The sequence below is a fragment of the Dermochelys coriacea genome, chromosome 24 (genome assembly GCF_009764565.3).
Source record: "Dermochelys coriacea isolate rDerCor1 chromosome 24, rDerCor1.pri.v4, whole genome shotgun sequence".
In the NCBI taxonomy this organism is placed as follows: domain Eukaryota; kingdom Metazoa; phylum Chordata; order Testudines; family Dermochelyidae; genus Dermochelys; species Dermochelys coriacea.
Genome location: NC_050091.1, coordinates 10,402,944 through 10,423,326, shown reverse-complemented (window position 1 = coordinate 10,423,326; position 20,383 = coordinate 10,402,944). Strand labels below are relative to the sequence as shown.

The 20,383-nt window shown below is 49.5% G+C and overlaps 1 protein-coding gene and 1 pseudogene across 4 annotated transcripts in view; both read left to right on the top strand.

The window, feature by feature from the left end:
* The window catches only part of LOC119847971 (zinc finger protein 628-like), a 53,233-nt gene that overhangs the window by 13,351 nt on the left and 19,499 nt on the right, over nucleotides 1-20,383 (top strand). For 3 of the 4 annotated variants that reach the window (XM_038383265.2, XM_043502090.1, XM_043502089.1), the window contains exons 4-6: nucleotides 6,270-6,398; nucleotides 18,537-18,728; nucleotides 19,338-19,439. In XM_038383265.2, coding sequence (XP_038239193.1) covers nucleotides 6,270-6,398; nucleotides 18,537-18,728; nucleotides 19,338-19,439 — 423 coding nt within the window. Of the gene's footprint in view, nucleotides 1-6,269; nucleotides 6,399-17,474; nucleotides 17,529-18,536; nucleotides 18,729-19,337; nucleotides 19,440-20,383 lie in introns of all 4 variants that reach the window. The other variant, XM_038383261.2, reaches the window with a different exon arrangement.
* LOC119847698 lies at nucleotides 2,181-3,688 on the top strand (annotated as a pseudogene).

The following is a 20,383-nucleotide window of genomic DNA, read 5'->3' as shown; positions in this document are numbered from 1 at the left end:
CAGAGCTCTGCCTTGGCCCTGACACAGCTCAGCCTCCTTCTAGCCATGACACAATCCTGACTGGCCAGCAGGAAAATTTCATCTGCCTTATTGGGAGTAATATCCTTAACCTCTATTTATTAACAATCACCAAAACAGAATACACGTGCAAAGCATACAATGCTCATCACTCTCAATAAGGGTTGCCAACTCTCCAGGATTGCCCTGAGTCTCCAAGAATTACAGATTAATTAGAGATTATGTCATGATGAAACCTCCAGGAATACCTCCAACCAAAATTAGCAACTCTAGAGAGCCTTCCAGATGGGCCCTACAGTTCTAGTGCGGGAGGGGGATACTGGGATCATTTCTTTAACATCCACCCTGAAGAAGCAAACAAAGGGCAATGCCCAACTTGTGTTTTCCTTGGCTGGTCCCGTTTAGAGAATGGCAGTCTCTTCTCCCTGCTCGGTCTCCTTCCCCTCTCCATTTGCTTTGACAGATCGGGCTTCATCAGCAGCTTTCTCCCTTATCTTTTCCTGATCTCTGTCATCATCTCCCTCCCAGTAGGGGAGCCCCTTAGCCATAAAGATAAAGCAAGGGCTGGCCTCGGAGGAAATGCAAAATAGGGCTTCCCCCCCCAGGGACTGATCAGCACCAGGATCAGAGCCCTGCTAGGGAGGATTCTGCTGCAGGGGTTGCTGGGGGATGTTTTCTTAAGGAGATGAATGCAGCCTATGGCAGAGTCAGACAGCAGTCCTGGCTGTCTTCTCACCCTTTCCTTTCTTAGCTCTTTGCCGTCAACTTGACAAGTGGGTTTGGGTCTCCGTGTTTTTTGGGGTGATGTTGTATAACATCGGGGGGGCGAGGAAGTGCTGCTAATTAGCTGTGCATGTTTGTAAATGCCAACTTCATGTGGCTCCCTAAACTCCCCTGCCCCGACAGCTTGTGCCAGATCAAGAATCCCATCTAGTTCTACCTAGCACGTTCCAAATGCTAGTTTAAACTAATTAATGTGAAAGAAGTGATCATGCTTTTTACCAAAGAGGATGATGTGATTTCTTCCTAACTTTTTAAAAAGTTTAAATTCTCTTAAGCATCATCACGCCGCGTACAGTTTTAACAAATAAACTTGTAAGTTTAACATGAAAAATGCTTTGTAGCACTCATAGGTTTTGTCTTGGGGATATTTTGTAGAAATATCCCAGTCTTCAAAAAAAAAAATAGCATTAGCTTGCTTTTTAAAGTTTTGCCTAAATGAATTGCCCAGCATTCAAAGGCAATCCCAGACAAACCTATATTGTTCTAAAAACCTATTACTTGTAAACTGTCAGGAAAGCTTTCGATTCCTTTCAGCATTACATTATACAAAACACACATGCAGCCTGACTTAAGAGAGGCTAGTTTGAATTAATTTTTGTCAAAGAGGTCCTAACACTTTTTACCACTTTTTATTATTTCTTCCTGACTTTTTAAAAAATATAAATTCTGTTAAAATTTTACTCGATGCAATTATGTTTAACAAATAAACTTTTAAAAGTTTAACATGGAAAAAGTGGGCACAGATAAATGCTTTGTAGCTGTCACACGTGCTTTTAAAGATATGAGAAAACAGAACATTGACAAATGTAAGTGAAGCAGCTTTGTAGTGTGCTCTCGCGCGCGCGCGCACACTCTCAAATGAAGTGAGCTGTAGCTCATGAAAGTTTATGCTCTAATAAATTTGTTAGTCTCTAAGGTGCCACAAGTACTCCTTTTCTTCTCACAAACTTGTAAAGGTAAAATAACCAAAATCCATGTCTTGAGGATATTTTGTAGCGGTCTAGTAAAATAATGACAGTTTATACAGGGCTAGCATTTGTCAATTGTGGAAAAGCAAAGCCTTTATTTGGGCCATTTTTTCCTTCTACTTAATAATTGAGACATGGCCTATCTGAAGAAACCGATCCCCTCAAGCCACCACATCCTGTCTTCTAAAAGAATTTAGTGTTTGCAGCAAAAGAATTTTTAATCACAGGATTAACATTAAATAAAATTAGCTTTTAAATATTTTATTTCAAGTTTCTATCACAAATTTAAAAAAATAATGTAAACATGTTTTTTAAATTGAATGTATCTGCAACAGCTTAAAGAGATGCCAAGAACGGGAAATTAAGTTTACTTCATTTCCATAACTAAATAATTATTTTTCAGCAGAAAGACATCCCTTAAATAATACCCTAGCAACAACTATGTTGTTTTGTTTTTGTCTAGCATCGCATTTAAGGGGCCCTAAAGAATTATTTTTCTGTTTTTATATAACGCCTTAACCCTAGATGCTTTATGCAGTTAAATAATACAAGACAGTAGATGAGAGCCCTGGGCAATTACTGAAAACAAGTGTTGGGATATCTAAAAGCCTACTGCAGAGAGTCTGGGGGAAAATTAAAAGGCACAGCTTTTAAGGAAGAGGGCATGATTTGAGGAGGTAATATAGAAAAGGGGGGAGATGAATGGTTCAGGGCTATTTTGTGTTGGCCCAGCTGCCCTACTGCCTACATTTCTAACACATGCACAAGTACATGGGATCCTGTGCAACCTACTTCCCTTTTGACAGGAACTGCCTCTCCATATCCTGCTATGACCCAGACAGAAATCCCTCTATGTGGGGTGGGAGGCCAATGGACTCTTAAACAATTGGCTGTAAATTACTGGCTAAGAAACTATTGCCGTTGTATGAAAGAGAATGAGTCGTTCAGACCTATTGATTAAAGATGGAAGAGTCCAATTTCAGCCCTCAATGAAACATATTCTAGGAGAAAAAACAACTGATCGCATGGACTTAACAAATGTTGCATGTCTGTTCATATGTAGTTTCATAGTCCTGGAGAGCTTGATGGTGTTGATGTTTTTCCATAGGGCAAATTGCACAACTGTGTGTACTTTTTGGTTGGCAGTGTAACTCTCTGTGATCTGTTAATTGGCACAGTTTACTAAGTAACATTTCTTATGCCTGGAAGGAAAACTCCGAGACTGTCTTACACAATCTGGCTTATTAGGAAAGGCTATATGTTTGTTGCCCTAGGAGCTTCCACTTTTAGTTTGTTAGACCTAGCCATTGAGAGACATTTGACTGTGGTTAAAAGGAGGCCTTACGAGACAAATAAAAAGTACAGGGTTTTCTTATCAGACCATGTTGGCTTATCTCAGTTTCCCTGGTACTGTTACATTTCCCATTGAGGGTTTCTATCAACAACTTACCAGACTGCTCAACGGGGTTTGCCTCTTTATTCCATAAGTGTCTTTATAACCATTTTGGAAACAATTGTTATGCTTTGCGTGGATATTTACATACTAATAACTTGAAGATCTATGGCACGGTGTAGGATATTTCTGATTGTAACTGGTGGATTCATCGCCTGTTGGCCTCCATTGTTTGTTCCGGTGCTCACAGATGTAGCCTGCAAAGTAAAAGTGTGCCATTTTATACAAGGCTGGCTGGTTCATTGCCTTGGCCCTCATTAATTCTGCACTAAATCTCAGCATTTACACTATGGCCAGCAAGAAACCACCTTGTTTGTGGCTGTCTAGTGAAGACTTGCTTGACCAGATCTTTGTCTGTGATCTATGTTGGACCATAGAGGCAGTGCAAGTCTGCAGCTCATGCACTCAAATCTTAGGGAAAAGCGTTAGCCACATTTTAAACTTTGAGTACTTGTTTATCACATAACTTGTCTGGGTTTTAATTCTGTAACAGAACTGACTCAGGAAAGTATAAGATATATAAAAAATACAAAACTAAGGATGCAACAGCCCCATCTTCCTATCCCCTTAAACAGAAAGCCCTCCTTACTTAGGGAGGGAGACTAATAGACTTTTGAAAAGATAGCCCTAAACTATTGGCTAAGGAAGTATTGCACAAGCGTTGTATAAAAGAGGATGTGCCATTCTAACAGGATGGAAGTACCGTGAATCCAAGCCTCGCCAACACCAGCAGTCAGGTGGCTCATGAAGGGATCTAGGTCAGGGTTACAAAGATTCTGTCACATGAGAGGGGTCAGGGGTCACTGACTCCAGGGCTTCCTCTTGCATCTTCCTTTTCTTTGAAAATCAAATGCAAATAAAACACAACCTCAGCCAAATGCAGAGGGGTCCAGCCAGCTACTAACTCTCCCAAAGGGGATCGAGTAGGTAGGCAGGTCAGGATCAGGCAATGTCAGGGCTTGTACTGCCACTCACCATGTAGCATGTGGGCACCTCCCATGTAATATCCATTAGCAACTGGACTCCTTGGAATCTTTGGTTCTGCTCCCTTTTGGGGTAAGAAGCTCGTCTTATAGGGGGAATTGTTGGTTTTTATTCTGGGGGGGGGCAGGAGGGTTATGTATGTCACTCCAGTAACGGGCTTTGTCCAAGGGCCAGGTTCTCTGTGTCTCTAAAGTTGCTCTGAGTCTAGACTCAGCTAATGGCTCAGGAAGGTGGTTCCATAGCTGGATCCATTGGTCCTTGGCTCTTGTACCATCCTGAGAGGATTATTTTTGCTGCTATTGAACATCTGTCAGTAGGGACTGCAGCATTGCCAACTTGTGACTTTATCATGAGTCACACTATATTTAGTGTCTGTCTTTAAGCCCCAGCTCCCGGAGTCACATGAATATGTAAGAATCTCAGCTTTGGTTTGTCTATAAAATGCAAGTTTCTAGCCATTATGATTGCAGGGGAAAGTCTGAAAATGTGACCTCAGTGTAACTTTTAAGCTTAGAAACCAGAACGCAAATAAAAAGAACCCAAAATGTGTATGTGTGTGGGGTTTTTTTGTTTTTGTTTTTAAATATCTTGTGGGTTTTAAACCCAGCTGATGATTTTTCAGTGCTTAGGGCTGGTGATGCTGCTGCTGTGTCTGGACCATTGTGCCTTTCTGCTAATGTGGCATTTCCCAAACAGCTCTGCTTCTGGAGCCCAGACCGCTCCTGGTGCATTGCCATTGTCAGTGACTGGATGGGCAGGTTGTGCTACTGGGACAATTGGGATGGCCCACAGAAACAGAGTCGGTGCACTCTTTGGTTGTGCTTAGATGCCTTCTGTGTCCCTTGTGTAGGGCTGACCTCAGGCCTTGTGAGGTCTTGATGCTGTATCAGGTACCTGTCAGCCGCCTGAAATCTAACCTCCTCTCCCACTTGCAGTTGAGTGGACGCTCTTGTTTCTCTGATTCCAGATTCAAGCTCATGTGTCTTTACTTAACTACTTCAGGGTGATCTGTCTTTGGCCCAAGACGTTTGCTAGGTGTTGGCACAAAAGCTTATGTCCTTTGGCCTGTGAGGCTTGTACAATGCTGTAAGCTGTGCTGTAGCAGTTTTAACAGTGTCAGTAGAGAAGCCACTGGGTGTGTCTATGCTGCAATTAAACACCTACAGCTGGCCCATGTCAGATGACTCGGGCTTGTGGGGCTCGGGCTATGGGGCTGTAAAATTGCAGTGTAGATATTAAGACTCAAGCTGCAGTCTGGATTCTGGGACCCTCTCGACCCACGGGGTCCCAGAGCTCGGACTCCAGCCCAAGCCCAAATGTCTACACTGTAGGTTCACAGCCCTGCAAGCCTGAGTCAGCTGACACGGGCCAGCCATGGGTGTTTAATTGCAGTGTAGACGTGTCCCTGGGGGAGGGGATATTTATTTTTAAATCAATGTCTTTACTATTTATGGCTATTTTTACAAACTTTTCTGCCAACCCATTTGACTGAACACAAGGCTTGACATGGTGGGTCTGAACTGACACACCACAGAGCGGGGTTGAACGGGCCTGGCACAGAACAACCTGAAATGAGCCACTCCTGGGAACCAGCACTCCATTGCACTAGGCACTTGCACAAACACAGCCCAGAGACAGTTCTTGCCCTCATTAATTCATTGCTAATCCCATGGGGAGCAAACTGATTTACAGCGTGCTGGCACGGTGCTCCAAGATGGGTTGTGCCAACAGCTCAAATTAAAAAGAATGTGGTAGCAGCGGTACACTAAGAAGAGGTGGCCTTTTCCATGTAATTTGCAGAGTTTCACGTCTGGACGTTTGATCTTTGCTGACGTGGTGACATGAGGGTCATACCCGCTGGTTTGTGGTGACCGCTATCCCTTTCCTGGGAGCAGCAGGGGCTCAGGCCCAGAATCTGCAATGGGATGGTGTGCTGTGTCTGTTTCGAAGTGACTCTGATCAATTTTCAGTCTGTGCTGGTAGCAGGGCCGCTGTGAAATTCTTTGTTATGCCTCACGAGCTGGCATGTGATTTGGAGCTGCTGCTGTTTCAATTTCCCACAGGACTCCCTACTGTTGTACCACTGCCTGTGAGCGCTCAGCGAGAGCCTGTCACCAAACTGATCACTGAGGCTAGCGTCTCGTCTGCTCGGGGAAGCAGGACAGCCGCCCGCCCCCCACTTGCTCCCACAGGTAGGAGAATCACTGCTGTTAGAAGTGATCAATACGCACTTCCCCTCCTCTGCGGGATCCCCCATGGATGGGGATGGGTTCCCCTAAAATGACACTTCCTTCCTTGTGTAACAATGAACCCCAAGGCGCTCAAAAGGAGGGAGTTTATTACAGGACTAACCCATCCTGCTGTGCAAATTCTTCGTTGCATTTTTCTCATTTTTCTCTTAAACCAAACTGGCCAGTTTCCCTTTCGTCTCTGCTCTGTGTCTGTCTTCAGGTTCTCATGCAGTAGTCCAATGGCGGGATGTTTATTATTTATTTGTAGAGCTCAGAGACCCCACCTGAGATCAGAGAGACCGCATTCTGCTAGATGCTGTGTGTACTTAAAACAAGAAAACAGCGCTTGCCCCGATTAGCTCACGATTGAAGATGAGATGCAGGGTAGAGATGGAGGCCGAGGGCGAGGGGTCTTGCCCAAGGGCTTGCAGCAGGTCCATGGCACATCTGGGAATAGACCCCAAGTCCTCATCTGCTTTGGGCTGCAACCCCTGGCTCGAGTGTGGGAAGGGGAGAAAAGTTTAAATCCAAATAAAGCAACTGTGTGTTTGGCCCGTGAGTCTCGTACAGCGCTGCCAGCTGGGCTGTAGTAGTTTAATAGCCCCATAGACAGCCACTGAGCATGTCTGTGCTGCAATTAAATACCCTTCAGTGTTGGTTTTGCTGCGTGTCGAGCGGCATCAGCTTACCAGGCAGCCCCACAAAGAACAAGTGCAGCCAAAGCACTAGCAGGTGTGCTCGCCTTGGAGCAGGTTTCCTGGGCCTAGCTGGGGTCCAGCTGCGTCTCCCTCTTCTCTCCTCCTCTGCGTGCGGAACTGCTTCCTCCCCAGGCTGTCCGCTCCATTCGCTCAGCTTCCTTCTGGGGCCAGGGGAGAGTCTGGTCTTAGAGCTAGACTTCCCCTGGGTACTTCTGTCACTCGCCCGCCATTGCTCTAGCACCCATGGGAGTCCTAGCACAGTGCAGCCCTGTTGCCTTCACACCACACTCCACCCCCACTGACCCCTGCCAGCACCCAGACTCTCGTGAAAAGTACCCCGGGATCTTCAGTGAGCGCAAGTGCCAGGATTTAGCTCTGATGTCTTGATAGTAGCACAGTGCCTGCTCCAGTCGTCACGCTGGCAGATTGGCGCAAGAGCGCTGGTGAAGGCCTAGGCTGTAGCCTTGCTATAACCATGCTGCGACCGTATCCCCTTGCATCGTGTGCTGCACAGTCAGTCCAGCGTTTCAGCTTGATTAGAGGCCATGAAGAGGTCTCCCCTCCACACTGTGCTTTAAGTATGGGACTTAGCTAGGGCCTGACCACATGCAGCACAAGATGTTCTTCAGTTTCCCCTCTAAATCCTGAACTGGCTTGACCCTGCTTAGCTGGTGCCAAAGGGATCCCTGCAGGCTCTCAGGGAGCGAGCCAGCATAGGGACAATGGCACTCCACCCAAAGGGATACTGAATTGCAGCCCTTCCCCAAGGGCTCTGGGTTTGGGGAGGGGAAGGAGTGGGGAGAGAGCTGCCAGTGAGGCAGGTGAAGCTAAGCAGACACCTCCACCCCCACTGTCACTAGGAGGAAGTGATGGCAGCTGATAAGGGAAATGCAGCTCCCAGGGGGAGGGAGGTGGTGGCCCAGTGGGGGGTTCAGGGGTGGTCATGCTTCTCTTCCTGAGATAAGTCTCTGGTGGCTCCTGTCCAAACTGCCTCCTTCCACTATGTCCCAGGCAGCTGGAAAGCCAAGGGGCACCCCTGGATGGGATTACAGTCCTCCTGAGGGGTGTGCGAGGATTTGAAAGGCCTGGGAGGCAGGAGCTGGCCTGGCAGCCAGGGAATCAGGTTGGAGAGCCTAGAGTTTGGGTGAGGGGGTATTTGAGATGGTGCATGTCCTTCATGGGGAGAAGATACTTTTTGGGGTACATTCCAAGGGAAGGTGCTTTAGAGAGACATCTCACTGGGACCGAGCAGGGGGAGGAGCATTCTTGCCACCTACCACTGCCTTAAAAAGACCCATGAGCTCCCCTGCAGGGAGCTGGGAAGCTGGAGGACCTTAGGGAGAGGACACACCTTTGAACTTTGTGGAAATAGCCTGAAGTAAGAGGGGCAGAGTGGGGAAGGGTTGCTTGGAAAATAGGGTCTGGCCCTCCTGAAATGGGGACAGGGCTGTGAACAGAGTGGGGTGTGGGAGCCAGGACTCCTGGGTTTTATTTGTAGCTCTGCTGCTGGCTCTCTGTGGCCTTGGGTGAGTCACTGCCCCCTCTGTGCCTTAGTTTATCAAGTTTGTCCAAAGGTCGGGGAGGGGGGGGTGGTCTTTCCCTGCCTCCCTGGGGCTGAGGCTGAATCAGTGGCCTCGTCCAGATCAAGACATGGAAGGTGCTAGGTGACCGCTGTTCCCTCGAAGCTGTGTGTGCACACAGATCCTAAACCCCGCGCACATGGTGAAACACCACGCGCACAAAAATTGCAAAGAAGAAATTTTTTGCGCACACGGCCTGTCAAAAATTAGAGGGAACATTGTAGGTGACACGTGAGTTAACACCTGCCACGTCCTCATCTGAACAAAGGCCTGAGATGAAAGACGCTGGCGAGTGTTGAAGCCCTTGCTCCTTCTCCACCATACTGGGGGCCAGGGCACCCCTTCCCCCCCCCCGACCCTGGGGCCTTGCCCTGCCCCAGTGTGTCTTGTCTCACACATGCAATGGGACTCTGCTGCCCCCAGGCTCAGTCAGGGGTGTTGCTGTGCTGGGCTCCCCAGCAGATGGAGCAGCAAGCGGTTCCCTGGCCAGGCCCGTTACATGGCAGCAACAGCCCAGGGGAGGTAGGGCAGGGGAGCTGAGCGGTGCCTGCTAAATCCAACCCCATCCACCCGTCACATTGGCCATCCAGGGGGGCTGCGGTGTCTGGGGGAGGCGGTAGGGGAGACCCCACCCCTGTGTGTATGGAGCCATGGGGGGAATAGTCCAGAAATGGGCTGTCAGAGGGGACCAGACTTCTGACCCTGTTGCCCTCTGGGGGGACACGAGCAAAGAGGGGGTTGAGCCCCAGTGCTGGAATCCAGCCTGCCCTGATGTGTGGGGCCAAGTCCCATCCAGCAACTGACTGAGCTGCTGCCCCTCCTCCCACTGCTCTTTCTGGGGGCGGGGGTGATTGGAAGGCTCTGCTCTTTTCTGGCATAAAGAGGTGTCTCCTGGTCCCATCTCTCAGGCCTTGGTTTGCACATGGGTAGGGCCCTACCAAACTTACAGCCATGAAAAACACATCATGGACTGTGAAATCTGTTTTTTTCCCCATGAAATCTGTATAGTATAGGGTAGAAGTACACAAAAGATCAGATTTCATGGGGGAGACCAGCGTTTCTCAAATTGGGGGTCCTGACCCAGAAGGGAGTTGCAGGAGGTCACCAGATTACTTTAGGGGAGTCGTGGTATTGCTGCCCTTACTCCTGCATGGCCTTCAGAGCCGTGCAGCCAGAGCGCAGCGGCTGGTGGCCAGGCACCCAGCTCTGAAGGCAGCGCCCTGGCAGCAGCCGCAGCTCAGGAGTAAGGGTGGCAATACCATACCACACCATCCTTACTTCTGCACTGCTCTCTTCAGAGCTGGGCGGCCAGAGAATGGTGGCTGCTGACTGAAGGTCCAGCTCTGCAGGCAGCAGCGCAGAAGTAAGCGTGGCAATACCACACCTTGCCATCCTTTCTTCTGCGCTGCTGCTGGCAGTGGCGCTGCCTTCAGAGCTGGGATCCCAGCCAGCAGTCACCGCTCTCCAGCTGCCCAGCTCTGAAGGCAGCACTGCCACCGGCAGCAGCACAGAAGTAAGGGTAGCAGTACCGCAACCCCCCTACAATAACCTTGCAACCCACCACCACAACTCCTTTTTGGATCAGGACCCCTACAATTACAACACTATGAAATTTCAGATTTAAATAGCTGAAATCATGAGATTTACTATTTTAAAACTCCTATGACCATGAAATTGACTAAAATGGAGCGGGAATTTGGTAAGGCCTTACACTTGGGGCTGAGTAGGAAAGGGCAGCAGCAAGGGTACCCCACTGTCGGACGGGAGGTATAGTGATGCTCCTACCCCAGCCCTAGGTGAGCTCTGTCCCCTCTCAGACTATGTGCAAGGAACTGGCATGGTGTGTCCAGCGATGCATGGACCCGAGCCCAGTGAGTGTGGGGCTGCAGTGAGCTGCTGCAGCTGGAGAGGACTCTGCTAGTTTGAAAGACAGGGCCCTGCTTGCGTAAACCTCAGTGGGTGGGTGTGGGGTATATCCTGGCTTTTTAATTCCTTACCTGCAGGCAGGTGTGTCCTGCCCCCTGCTGGTTGCAGCAGACCCCTTGCAGCTTCCTTCACCATTGCAGCAGGGCAGAACTCACTTCTCGCACTTTGACATGGAGTACCCAGGCTGGATCAGAAAGGCTTGATCCCACGGAGCTCTGAGTTAAGGGGGGTGCACGGAGAGCTTGTATGTAACACTCACAATGTTTAAAACTAATGTCATGCAACCGCAGCTGGGCCTGGTGTTCCCTGCCAGCCAAGGATCCTCTCCCCCTGCCCCACACACACACACAGCAACTCCCCACAAGCACCCTGCACTCTTGAGGGCTTGAGCAAGGGGTTCAGGATGAAGTCCTTAGTGCCCCGCAGCAGTGTCGCAGCAAGGGAGGGGTGCTTAAAAATAAAGCAATGTCCCCTTTTTAAAACTCACTGTTCCTAACAGCTGTGCCCCAGTCCTGGACCCTGCGGTTTGTTACAGCCCTGGCAACGGACTCTGATTGATTAGCAGGAGGAGCCATGGGTGTTGCCAACAGGGGGCAGGACAGTGCCCACCTACATACTGGAAGTTTGAGGCATCTGGAGCCATTCTTCCATGGAGCAGGAACACTGGGGGTTTGTTCATAGTTTAAATGGACTGTTTTAGATGCCAAGGCAGCCCAGTGCAATCTGGCAGCTTCACTCAGTCCCATTGGTGTCACTGGGCCTCCATGTGGATCAGCTGCAGGCATCAGGAAAGAGCTTAGCTCGGTTCCTCCTCTAAATGACACGTGGGGCTGGGTTTGCTGAAGGGCTCGGCAGCTCCCATTGCACCATGCTTATGGCCGGAGTTTCAAAAGGGTTCAGTGCTCCGTGTGCTAAGCCCTTCTGAAAATAAAGGCCCTAAAGTAGCATCACATTCCACTCTCCCATACACAGGTTCAGCTCCATGGACACTGGTGGAGCTGAGAGTGGAATTTTTCCCTAGGCTATAACAAAGCTGCTGGTCCAGGGGAAGGTCTTGTCATCCTTAGGCCCTGATCTTGCATTCGTATCAGCACATGCAGCCCTCTGCGTCCCCGGAGCTTTAGGATCGGAGTTGCCATGCAGGCTGCTCTTACCTGCTCAGTGCAAGCCCCGTACCCAATTTTAGCACAGTAACAAAGGGCAGCTAGTTAATTTTCTTAAACCTTATCAACCCAGAACCTTTTGGCTGTGAAAAGTAATGCACTGTCAGATCAAAGGGGATTAAACTGTCTTGCAGTTAGGGATTTAAAGACCCAATCCTGATCTCATTGAAGATGGGGGGGGGGGCAAAAGCTGCCGTTAACGTGGTAATGGGATATTAAATGGATTAAAAACTGGTTAAGGATAGCTCTCAAAATTAATGGGGAATCATCCTCCAGTGAGATCTCTTCTAATAGGGTCCTTCGGGGATTGGTACGGGGCCAGTGCTGTTCATTGCTTGAACAACGATTTGGAAGAAAGCATAAAATCTTAGCTGGGAAAATTTGTGGCTGCCACCTGTCCACTGATTCATTGTGAATAATGACACGTCAGTTACACAGATCAATCTGGGCCAGTTGGCAAAGGAATAGGGTGCTCATGTTTTAACACTGCCACATGCACGGCCCTGCAGAGTGTGGGTCACGTATAAAATGGGGAACTGTGTCCTGGAGTGTGGGACACTGGAAAGGACTGAGGGGTCGTGGCAGAAGGAATCCGACTGAACATGAGCTCGCAGGGTGATGCTCTAGCTCAGAGGGTAAATACAATTTTCAGGTATGTAAGGGAGCTAGCGGGTGGCAGCAAAGAGATGCTGTCGCCTCTGTATAGGTTATACGTGAGTGGGGCCATTACTGGTTGCTGGGTTTAGTTCTGGTGTCTGCAGCCACAAGAATGCTAACAAATTAGAAAGAGTTGAGGAAAGCACTACAGGAACAATTCAAGGATTGGAAAACCTGCCTGAGAGACAAACAAAACTTGATCTATTTAGTTTATCAAAGAGAAAGTTAAGAGGTGACTTAATCATGGTTTTCAAGAACGTACATGGGTACTTCTCTGCCCGAGGGGCTCTTAAAGGCAGAATAAGATGCAGCGGCTGGAAAGGGACACGGAAGCTGAAGCTAGCTAAATTCAGACTAGAAATAAGGTGCAGACTGTTGACCACTGGAACAGTTTACGTGGGAGTGTGATGCATTCCCCAGCACTTGGAATCTTTACATTGAGATTGGGGGTCTCTTAAAATACATGTTTCAGAGTAGCAGCCGTGTTAGTCTGTATTCGCAAAAAGAAAAGGAGTACTTGTGGCACCTTAGAGACTAACAAATTTATTAGAGCATAAGCTTTCGTGAGCTACAGCTCACTTCATCGGATGCATTTGGTGGAAAAAACAGAGGAGAGATTTATATACACACACACAGAGAACATGAAACAATGGGTTTATGATACACACTGTAAGGAGAGTGATCACTTAAGATAAGCCATCACCAACAGCGGGGGGGGGGGGGGAAGGAGGAAAACCTTTCATGGTGACAAGCAGGTAGGCTAATTCCAGCAGTTAACAAGAATATCAGAGGAACGGGGGGGGGGGAGAAATACCATGGGGAAATAGTTTTACTTTGTGTAATGACTCATCCATTCCCAGTCTCTATTCAAGCCTAAATTAATTGTATCCAGTTTGCAAATTAATTCCAATTCAGCAGTCTCTCGTTGGAGTCTGTTTTTGAAGCTTTTTTGTTGAAGTATAGCCACTCTCAGGTCTGTGATCGAGTGACCAGAGAGATTGAAGTGTTCTCCAACTGGTTTTTGAATGTTCTAATTCTTGACGTCTGATTTGTGTCCATTCATTCTTTTACGTAGAGACTGTCCAGTTTGGCCAATGTACATGGCAGAGGAGCATTGCTGGCACATGATGGCATATATCACATTGGTAGATGCGCAGGTGAACGAGCCTCTGATAGTGTGGCTGATGTGATTAGGCCCTATGATGGTATCCCCTGAATAGATATGTGGACAGAGTTGGCAACGGGCTTTGTTGCAAGGATAGGTTCCTGGGTTAGTGGTTCTGTTGTGTGGTGTGTGGTTGCTGGTGAGTATTTGCTTCAGATTGGGGGGCTGTCTGTAAGCAAGGACTGGTCTGTCTCCCAAGATCTGAGAGAGCGATGGGTCGTCCTTCAGGATAGGTTGTAGATCCTTGATGATGCGTTGGAGAGGTTTTAGTTGGGGGCTGAAGGTGATGGCTAGTGTCGTCTGTTGTTTTCTTTGTTGGGCCTGTCCTGTAGTAGGTGACTTCTGGGTACTCTTCTGGCTCTGTCAATCTGTTTCTTCACTTCAGCAGGTGGGTATTGTAGTTGTAGGAATGCATGATAGAGATCTTGTAGGTGTTTGTCTCTGTCTGAGGGGTTGGAGCAAATGCGGTTATATCATAGCGCTTGGCTGTAGACAATGGATCGAGTGGTATGATCTGGATGAAAGCTAGAGGCATGTAGGTAGGAATAGCGGTCAGTAGGTTTCCGAAATAGGGTGGTGTTCATGTGACCATCGCTTATTAGCACCGTAGTGTCCAGGAAGTGGATCTCTTGTGTGGACTGGTCCAGGCTGAGGTTGATGGTGGGATGGAAATTGTTGAAATCATGGTGGAATTCCTCAAGAGCTTCTTTTCCATGGGTCCAGATGATGAAGATGTCATCAATGTAGCGCAAGTAGAGTAGGGGCATTAGGGGACGAGAGCTGAGGAAGCGTTGTTCTAAGTCAGCCATAAAAATGTTGGCAAACTGTGGGGCCATGCGGGTACCCATCGCAGTGCCACTGATTTGAAGGTATACATTGTCACCAAATGTGAAATAGTTATGGGTCAGGACAAAGTCACAAAGTTCTGCCACCAGGTTAGCCGTGACAGTATCGGGGATACTGTTCCTGACGGCTTGTATTCCATCTTTGTGTGGAATGTGGGTGTAGAGGGCTTCTACATCCATAGTGGCTAGGATGGTGTTTTTAGGAAGATCACCAATGGACTGTAGTTTCCTCAGGAAATCGGTGGTGTCTCGAAGATAGCTGGGAGTGCTTGAGGAATTCCACCATGATTTCAACAATTTCCATCCCACCATCAACCTCAGCTTGGACCAGTCCACACAAGAGATCCACTTCCTGGACACTACGGTGCTAATAAGCGATGGTCACAGACACCACCCTATATCGGAAACCTACTGACCGCTATTCCTACCTACATGCCTCTAGCTTTCATCCAGATCATACCACTCGATCCATTGTCTACAGCCAAGCGCTACGATATAACCGCATTTGCTCCAACCCCTCAGACAGAGACAAACACCTACAAGATCTCTATCATGCATTCCTACAACTACAATACCCACCTGCTGAAGTGAAGAAACAGATTGACAGAGCCAGAAGAGTACCCAGAAGTCACCTACTACAGGACAGGCCCAACAAAGAAAACAACAGAACGACACTAGCCATCACCTTCAGCCCCCAACTAAAACCTCTCCAACGCATCATCAAGGATCTACAACCTATTCTGAAGGACGAGCCATCGCTCTCTCAGATCTTGGGAGACAGACCAGTCCTTGCTTACAGACAGCCCCCCAATCTGAAGCAAATACTCACCAGCAACCACACACCACACAACAGAACCACTAACCCAGGAACCTATCCTTGTAACAAAGCCTGTTGCCAACTGTGTCCACATATCTATTCAGGGGACACCATCATAGGGCCTAATCACATCAGCCACACTATCAGAGGCTCGTTCACCTGCGCATCTACCAATGTGATATATGCCATCATGTGCCAGCAATGCTCCTCTGCCATGTACATTGGCCAAACTGGACAGTCTCTACGTAAAAGAATGAATGGACACAAATCAGACGTCAAGAATTATAACATTCAAAAACCAGTTGGAGAACACTTCAATCTCTCTGGTCACTCGATCACAGACCTAAGAGTGGCTATACTTCAACAAAAAAGCTTCTAAAACAGACTCCAACGAGAGACTGCTGAATTGGAATTAATTTGCAAACTGGATACAATTAACTTAGGCTTGAATAGAGACTGGGAATGGATGAGTCATTACACAAAGTAAAACTATTTCCCCATGTTTCAGAGTAGCAGCCGTGTTAGTCTGTATTCGCAAAAAGAAAAGGAGTACTTGTGGCACCTTAGAGAGTCTCTAAGGTGCCACAAGTACTCCTTTTCTTTTTATTTCCCCATGGTATTTCTCCCTCCCACCCACCCCCCACTGTTCCTCTGATATTCTTGTTAACTGCTGGAATTAGTCTACCCTGCTTGTCACCATGAAAGGTTTTCCTCCTTTTCCCCCCCCTGCTGCTGGTGATGGCTTATCTTAAGTGATCACTCTCCTTACAGTGTGTATGATAAACCCATTGTTTCATGTTCTCTGTGTGTGTGTGTATATAAATCTCTCCTCTGTTTTTTCCACCAAATGCATCCGATGAAGTGAGCTGTAGCTCACGAAAGCTTATGCTCTAATAAATTTGTTAGTCTCTAAGGTGCCACAAGTACTCCTTTTCTTTTTTAAAATACATGCTCTAGCTCAAACACAACTGCTGGGCATGCTGCAGGAATTGCCTCGTGAGATTCTCCAGCCTGTGACGCAGGACATCAGACTAGGTCAGTGTTTCTCAAATGCAGCCACCATGACCACATGCAGCCACCAGGGGCTTTTCTTGTGGCCACAGCCTGCTGGGTGGTGATGGGGGGAGGGACAAAGCAGCTGCCCCTCCCCAGGGCCACCTGTAGGAGTTGGTCCTTGCCCACTTCTGGAGCCACAAACTCTGTAGGAGCAGGCGGCCAGTGTAAGTCCCCACCTTCCCGGGGGTGGTGGAGCTTGGGCTTCGGCCCTGTGGTGATGGGCTGCAGGCTTTGGCATATGGCAGCGGACTTCAACCTCCAGCCGCAGGGCTTCAGGCTCCAGTCCTGGCCTCACCCCCCCCCCCATTGCCCCTGGTCCTCCCCAACACCTTCCCACCTCCCTGTGTAGGACTTAATTTGTCCCCCATCTTGCCAGGGCTGGGTAAATCCACTGTGAAAAGTGATATTAACAAATATCACTTTTCACAGTAGCAGATTTACTAGCTAGCACGTCTATAATCTCCCTGGTCACTCAATAACAGACTTAAAAGTGGCAATTCTTCAACAAAAAAACTTCAAAAACAGACTCCAGTGTGAAACTGCAGAACTGGAATTAATTTGCAAACAGGACACCATCATATTAGGCCTGAGTAAAGACTGGGAGTGGTTGAGTCATTACAAAACCTACACCTAATTTCCCCCTGCTGTTACTCACACCTTCTTGTCAACTGTTTGAAATGGTCCATTCTCATTACCACTTCAAAAGTTATTTTTTCTCCCTTGGTATCCTGCTGTTTAATTGAATTGTCTCGTTAGACTGACCTCACACTTGGTAAGGCAACTCCCATCTTTTCATGTATGTATACCTGCTCCTGTATTTTCCACTCCATGCATCTGATGAAGTGGGTTTTAGCCCACGAAAGCTTATGTCCAAATAAATCTGTTAGTCTCTAAGGTGCCCCAAGAACTTTTTGTTTTTACAAAAACAAAATCAACCAAAACAAAACATACAAAGCACCTTATTTGTGTTTCTGGTCTGTTTGGGTCTAGTAAAGAATAGAAACAACTGTACATTACTTTGTTTTTTTTGCAGACTCAATAATAAAAGTAAACTCCTACATAAATAAATGACAATGATTTGGACGTGTGTATGTGTATATTTATTTGTTTTTCCTAAAATTAAATATTAGGAAAAATTGACGGATCGGCCACCAAACACTTCATTGTGAGAACCCCTGCACGAGGTGATTATAATGTACCTCTCTGGCCTTAGAATCCACAAGCTGTGCTTGGGGCTTTGTTCCCCATAGGGACACTGACCCTGAGGTTCTCCCCCCCCCATAGACGGGACAGAGGGCTGAGCTGTCCCCGGGATTAGACCTGGGGTCCCTGATCCACCAGACCATGTTGTCTTTGCTGCCTCATGTGTTCTTTGGGTGACCCTCTGGCTGTGGCTGATCTGGAGTATCCCTGGAGAGGGAGGGGCTCTCAGCCCTGAGGGATTTCAGTGTGAAGGATATGTGGAGGGGTTTTGTTGTAGTTGAATGCCAGAGGGAAAATGGCTCCACTATAACAAATTGTGAGGAGAAGGGGGCCTGCTTTCTTGCTACCGTGGGGCAGAGGAGGGGCCGTGAGAACCCCCTTCCCTGCAAAACTCAGGAATGGAGACTTCCCAAACTGCCCTGTGTCACTACATGCAGTGCTGGCAGGCCAGGGGGGATGTGATGAGTTCAGTGGGGCTCTGCAAACCCCAGCCTGCCCTGTTAAATGGACCAGTTTTCTTTCTTTAAAGAAGGGAATTTCCCAGGGCTCTGTCTGCTGCTTTGCCCGGTCTTGTGGCAGCTCAGGCTTCACTTTTCCTCTGCATCATCAGATGTGACCTCACGCTAGGGGTACAGGGCAATGGCCACTCCCGAGAGACCCCAATGTGTACGCCAAGCATGAAGCTCCCAACATTGGGCACCGGCTGGGATCCGCCCTGCCCAGTGCAGGTGGCTGAACAAGGCCTTGCGCACTGCTCGCACCCTTGCTGTGCGGTCGAGCTGGGGCCCAGGCCATGCGTGGGGAAATTTTACCCCAGAAGCTCCCTGCCTCTCCCTTTATTACATGGGGAGTGCCAAAATCCAGCAGCCAGAGGGGAGCGGTGTCCCCTCCTACCCAGAGCTGGTGATGGGGAGGTAAAAGGCAGACCCTTATAGGGCTGAGCAAAGCAACACACTGACCATCTCTTTCTAACCCCCTCCTTCCCGCAGCTCCGCACCAGGCCTCCAGCGTGGCCCAGGAGCCATCTCTCCGGGCGGCTCTGGCGCTCCAGGGTGGCACCAGCAGCCTCGACGAGCAGGCCCAGCAGCTGGATGTGGAGATCAATGAGCTGATCCAGCAGTGGGAGCTCAGGCCCGAGGATGAGGATTTGGAGGACACGGCCTCGTCCGTGCTGCTGAAGAGTAGGTGCCCTGGAAGCATGGTGCCCATACCCCTGTGGGCTGGCCGGCTCACCAGCCCAGGGAACTTAGAGCTGGGTGATCCCTGTCAGATCACCTGCGGCCGCAGCAGGATGGCTCCCTACAGACCATCCCCAGGGCTCTGTCCAGTCTGGGTTTAGATGCTGCCTGGCCCAGTCCCTCTCCAGGAGCCAGTTCCCCCAGCCCTGGATCTCCTAGCACAACAGGGAATGTCTGCTTTGTTCAGACACCCCCAAGGCTCCTAGCTCTCCCCTTGCCCAGCCCCAGTCCCTCTCCCAGCCCAGTGCTCCCCCAACTTTGGTCTGGCTCAGGACTGTGTAGTAGCTCTGATGCCAACATGTCACTTGCCATCCTTGCGTGCTCGTACAGAGCCCAGCAGAGTGAAGGTGGGTCCCAGGCCAGGGTTGGGGAGAGGAGCCAGGCACTGAAAGCTCCAGAGATGTGCCCCTAATCCCAGAGACCCACCTGGGCGTAGCTTGCCCTCTCCCCTGCATCTCCCTGCCCGGTGGCTTTGGCAGGGCCAGGTGTCGCTCTGAGCTCCTGCCTTGATGAGACACCCCCAGATTCCCACCCAATGTGCTTTCTTCACAGGTAAATGGTGCTGGGGTGACCCCATGGACCTGGACGATGAGTTCATCCGGGAGGACCCTGCCTACGACGCAGACAGGGTGGAGAGCAAGGCTCTGGAAGCAGGTAATGGGGGAGAGGGTGTCACTGGGGTGACCTGAGTCCTGCCCAGCCCACCTGGCACAGCTCAGAAGGGGCCATTGGTCTCCTGCCATGCCAGCACAAGCAAGGCAGGAGGAGGAGGGATGACCTGGTCTGATCTGCTGCCATCCCGGTGCTGCCCAGCTCTGTGAGAAGGGTCCTGAGTGCAGCTGGGCACCTGGGGGTCCCTCGTAGAGGGAGATGGCTGGGCGAAGACTCAGGGAGGTACAGGGCATACCCAGCTCCCTGCTGGGACTCTGCAAGCTGGCACATGCATATGGGGATCCCTGTTGGGGCCTGAGGCAACACCTTCCTACTGGGGGGGTGGGGAGAGCAGTGGCCTGTTGTGCACAGATCTGGAAGGGCCTGGGCGAGAGGAGGGATCTGGGAGGGGGCTCAGCAGGGGAGGTGCAGGTGGGAAGCCGAGTGATCTGGGGGCTGTGGGGCTCTGCCTGGCACTCTCCGTGCTCTGCAGTTGGTGCAGCCCCTTGAGCCTGGGATCCTGAGCTTAGGGGAGTTGGGCACAGCAGCCTTTGGGATTCACACAGAGGAGCTCTGCCCTGTGTCTCAGGGAACCCTTGCCCAGCCCTGCTCGCAGGAGACTCTGACATTTCGCTAACCACTCAGCTCGCTAGATTCTGAGCGACTGCCAAGGGCTACGCCCAGCCTTGTGTCACGTGCCAGATGCAGCATTTATTCGCTGCTGGGCAAGTGCAGAGCTCGCAGCCCAGTGGGAGGGGACATGGGAGCCCCAGCTGCAGAGGCAGCTCCGCCCCGCCGTCCATCGGGATGACGCGGGCAGCAGCAGGGGCCCTGTGGGGTTTAACATGCAGACGTCTCTGGAGGGTGGATGCTTTCCGTCTCGCAGGTGACGCTTGGGTGTACGTGCCAGATTGTCTCCGGGGTTGGTGCACCGGGGCACTTGGAGC